The 5,000-nt window shown below is 36.0% G+C and overlaps 1 protein-coding gene across 1 annotated transcript in view; it reads right to left on the bottom strand.

Annotated features, from left to right (window-relative positions):
* Positions 1–467: 467 nt before the first annotated feature.
* The window catches only part of LOC119571593 (ubiquitin conjugation factor E4 B-like), a 24,569-nt gene continuing 20,036 nt past the window's right edge, over positions 468–5,000 (bottom strand). Inside the window, 3 exon segments of the mRNA XM_037918832.1 lie at positions 468–1,532; positions 1,684–1,830; positions 2,673–2,847. Of these exon segments, the coding sequence (XP_037774760.1) occupies positions 1,465–1,532; positions 1,684–1,830; positions 2,673–2,847 (390 nt within the window). The 3' untranslated portion in view covers positions 468–1,464.

Raw genomic sequence — 5,000 nt, 5'->3', positions numbered from 1 at the left:
GAGAGAGTGAGAAAGTGTGAGTGTGAGTGTGAGTGTGAGTGTGAGTGTGAGTGTGAGTGTGAGTGTGAGTGTGAGTGTGTGTGTGTGTGTGTGTGTGCATACATGGATACACACATTCCCACACAAACAAGAAGTGTATATGCAATTTAAATTTGATGCCACTTTTATATAAATGAAAATATTGATATTAAATTTCCATTCTTTTTGACTTCAGGATTCCAATGAATAACTTTTGCATGAATAAATGGAGGTAATTAGTGAGTTCATGGATAAGGTGCAAATTTTTCAAAACAGCTTCAACACAATGATTTGTACGGTCAGATATGCTATCCCACAGACTACATTGAATGACTTGGTAGCAACATCTGATGACTTGAGAAATGGCTTAAACAAGATCACTGGGAAATTCATCTAAGTCAGTCTGTCATAGCTGCAAATTTTGAACTCAACCAGAGCATTAGCCTTTCCAAAATCATCCAAGATCTTTGGAGGAAACTGCCTTATATCGCAATAGTAGCCATATGTCCTGGAAGGTTTAACTTATCACAATAGAATACCAGTACACATATTCTGGCAGTGTTCATAAATTGTGTATTAAAAGACAAATGAAATCTATAAATATGAAATAGTTCTGATAAACTTTATACCAATATGTTCTATCTTTGTTATGAGTTTAAGAATAGAATTTCTGCAATAAATATGACTTATGGATATAAATTTTGCTAGATTTAATTCAAAATGACTGAGGGACAGAGATGCTCATCAATATAAGTTTGCTCACCTTCAAACATTTGAAAGAAATCTGCTGCCTCTGTCTTAGCTTTGAATATAAAAAATATCTTTATGCACCTCCTTGAGAAATCTGTGATCTCTAAGCTAATGAAGTAGAGCCTCACATTACTGTGCTGGTAATATAAAATGTAAACTCAAGTCCTTTATAATCACATGCAATTTTGACTTACTAATCAATGCACAGCACACCTCATGTTTCAAGCCAAAATTTGTAAGCCAACAAAATGTTTATTACTGACATATAGTTCAACCTTCTTTTGTGTTTTTTTCCACCAAAGTAATGTTAACACACTCTTAGTTCCAAACAATCATACTTAACAAATAACTTAGCATATGTGTATGAGGTGCACCAAAATGTTGAAGATATAAAATGCCATCTCCACTTCTCTCTCCTTCCACTCTGAACCTATATAAAAAAATGTTTTCTTCTAAGCAAATGGAAGGCAAGCCAGTGTGTGTGGGTAAGAGTCTGAATGTGGTTGTAAATGTCTGTCTAGACTTTTTCTGATTAACTTATTTTACCACTTACCAAATTTCTTTTTGACAATTTCCATATTTATGTTTGCACATAATAATCTTATCTGTACAGTTTTGTCTGTATGTATCTACTTGTGGCAAAGGGTCTAATACAGCACTAAATGTAGAACCATTCCAGCTACTGCAGTCCTGCCCTCAAGATGTGCTCTTTGGGATACTTTTGGAGGCAATCCATTCACTGATTTCCTTCTTCAAAGCTTCCGCTGGAAAAGGAGAAATCGTGTAAGAAATAGTTACTCAGAATACCAAGAACAAACACCTGTCAAGAAAATAACAAACAGAAAGAAAAGAACAAAGCAACAAAAAGAATCATACTATCAATATATTCAAATTCCACAGAGGAATACTACACACCTGGCTTCAGCTGCTCTTCTGAAAGAGGTTGGCGTGTGAATGGATCTGTCGGATCATTCAGCAGATGACGCACAATTGTTGGTCTATCCATGACTACTCCCGAGGGAAGTTCAACTGGATCTTCCATCAGTGTCTGCATCAGTGGATCTGGAAAAGAAATAGACATAGGAAATAAATATCTACAAATTTATATATATTCAGTAAATACATGTGCACCTAAAGGTAAAGAAATACACATATCAACCCATTCGATCCAAATGACATGACTGTCATGCCATGAGAATATTTGGCTGAGGGCCTAGTGATGTGAATGTGACATTATAAAAAGTCTGACTGAAGGTTGGGGTGGCGGGAATAACTAGCCATGAGTGTGCAAAGTGCTAGGGAGGAAGATTACTCTATGAGCATTTAGGGAGGGGCTGTTGCATAATTTCCACTAGTAAAAAAGGGGTAGAATGTGAGCCATGGCTGGAAAAGTACTAGCTCCAGGTAGGATACTATTTCCATGCTCTGAATGTCATTTCTGCCCATAGTGAATGGTGGTGCTGGATGTGCTACAGAAAACTTATTAATACAATATATTTAAAAATTACACAAATAACATAATGTTACTTAGTGTCATTGTTATTTCACAGAGGAGTTGACTACCTAGAGACATAATATGGTATCTGCTCAAGGAAAACCATCTATTACCACCTTGATACGGCATATCAAATGACAAATATACACCTTGGAAAATGAAAAAATGAAAAACAATGAAGTAGAAAGAGATAACAACATAGCAAAAGGGAGTATTTGTTTGGGCCAGGCCTACAAGCTGCACACCTGGGAGAGTTGCTACTCAAATAAGCTAATGCTTGATTTTGGATATCTAAACCTTTGTCCAAGAAAATAAAGCATTTAAATATGGATATAACTTTCAATAATGTATACATTCCAGCTCTCACACTTAATTTTAAAAGATTCTCAATAGAACTACAGAAACTCACCCATGAAATGATCAGGAGCATCACTGTAATCCTCCTCCTTTTTCTGATTGGCCTGCTGGACATTGAAGGCTTTGTTTCCTATGCTCCGGAATTGAGCAATTTCTGACTGACATTTAATCACTGCTCGCTCCAACTTGGATGCTGCCGTTTCAAACAGCTCTCTCTTGAAAGATCTCTGACAGGTGAAAAAAAAAAATCAGATTATAAGCAATGCCTGTTGAAATATTAGGTATTGAAGTCTGTCGTATTACTGACAGCTGTCTCTTGAAGATTATTTTAATTATTTTCTTCATGTATATCCTATTCCTAAATTCCTTTCTTTTCCCTCAATGTAAACTTTACTTGCATAATACTTTCTTATTAATTTCTATTAGTCTACATCTAACAAAGCGAGAATTCTCTCTACTCTTCCAATAACTCTCAAACTCTCTCAGACCACCTTAACCTCTTTTATTTTCTTATTACTTTCACCTTTTCACTGGTTTCATCTACCTCTGAATCCAGACTAAAGTTGGGGATTGTAGGATCTCAAACTGAATACTTATGTGACTTGTTTATAAAACATTAATTTTTGCTCTGACATAACTAAAACACTGAAGGGTCTAAACATTTTTTCTTTGGGCCATGTAAAGTCCTGATTTACGACTTTTACAGGAACTTGTATGAAACAACAACCCTTTTGTGCTATTTTTTCATCCCATATTCCCAAAATATATTATTCACCATAGTAAAAAGCCCTCATATAGAAGGGGTTAAAACTGATTAGACTGAGACAACAGACCCATAGCATGCGTGTCCCTGGTGAGATGTTTATTCTAAATGTGGTATGACAGACAGACCTTTTGCCTAAAAACACAGCTGGATCAGCTAAAATTTTATACATCTGTAAAGGATAAATATAAAGATATTTTCCCCTTTTCATATTCTGATACATAATTCTACTCTTTTTTTCTTTTTTTTATTCAATTAATACCTAACCTAATGCCCCAGGGGCTGTTTCTTATTCAATTAAACCTTAACCTAATGCCCCCATGGACTGCAAGTGTGTACATTTGGGGGAATTTTTTAGTACACTTGCTGGTCCACCTTTTTTTACACCCTGGCAACTACTTCAAGAAAATATAATGTAAATAGTATTTTTGAGAATGGGGTGAAAACCCAAGGTTGTCATAATAAAGAGCATGAATGGTAGAATAGATATAATAAGTGTATCAATATATATTTTTACAACAAGTAAGACATATGATCTTCTGTGTTCTTCAAATAAATCTTTGCAAAAAAATGTTTGTGTTAACTCACTGTCCCCTGGGAAAATGTGTCCTTTCCTTGAGTTTGTGGGATGTTTTTTTTTTTTTTTTTTTTTTAACTATTAATATGGATGCTTATTCTTATTATTGACACTTATTATTATAATGTTCATGACATTATTAACAGAGTTTAAAGGGGGGCAATTCACCCGGGCCCGGCGCGTTTTTCCCTTGGGCAAGGGAAATTCACCTCGATTGCCTACCTAGCCACTGGGGGGCCCAAGCCGGCCCCAAATCAGTGACGGTCCCAGAAAATGGGTAAATAGAGATGGTGACTCGTAAAAACACCGGCGGAAGACAACGGCAAACCACCGCTCTTAAATTGCCAAGAAAATCATGGAATCCAAGATCGCCAATGTCCTTGTAGGACGGGCACTTAACCCTTTGCGACGGGTGGCAAAGTACGCACATGCCCTGGCATAGCGGGACCATCTGCCGGGGGCATGTATGTATATGCCATGGTGTATGTATGAACATGCCCTAAGTTTTTTTTTTTGTTACAATACGGCAAAAATTATTTTTCTGCCCCTGAAAGTATGATTAATCGTTTTTAACACTCTCATTTTTACTATGAAAAAAGAAAAAAAAATCCATGATGCCACACACTGCATATTTTATTCGACTATAGACTGAATAATGATCAACTATGGAATTATATAACAACAAAAATACCCTTCAGTCTCAATTTATCAGCGAAATATGGCAAGTAGAGACTTAGAAATTAATGAAAACTGATAATACAACATATCCATGTAGTATTACGAAGAAACGGCATGGGATGTTGGTATTTGCATGAGTGGTCGCGCATGCTAGGGTGACGATTATAAGCCCCTGGCAGCGAGGCCAGGGCCACTATGAATACTACCTGTGGGAAAGGGTTTAAAAAAAAAAAAGAAAAAAAAAAAAAAAAAAAAAAAAAAATCTTTAAAATCAAGGAAAAGGGTAAATAGTAAGACTGGTAGTACTTGTAACTGGCTCAATGGTGTGTACTTGTGGAGCCATCTATATGTAAAAACAATAA

Source organism: Penaeus monodon, unplaced genomic scaffold, assembly GCF_015228065.2.
Source record: "Penaeus monodon isolate SGIC_2016 unplaced genomic scaffold, NSTDA_Pmon_1 PmonScaffold_708, whole genome shotgun sequence".
NCBI lineage: Eukaryota > Metazoa > Arthropoda > Malacostraca > Decapoda > Penaeidae > Penaeus > Penaeus monodon.
This window is presented reverse-complemented; position numbering and strand designations above follow the sequence as displayed.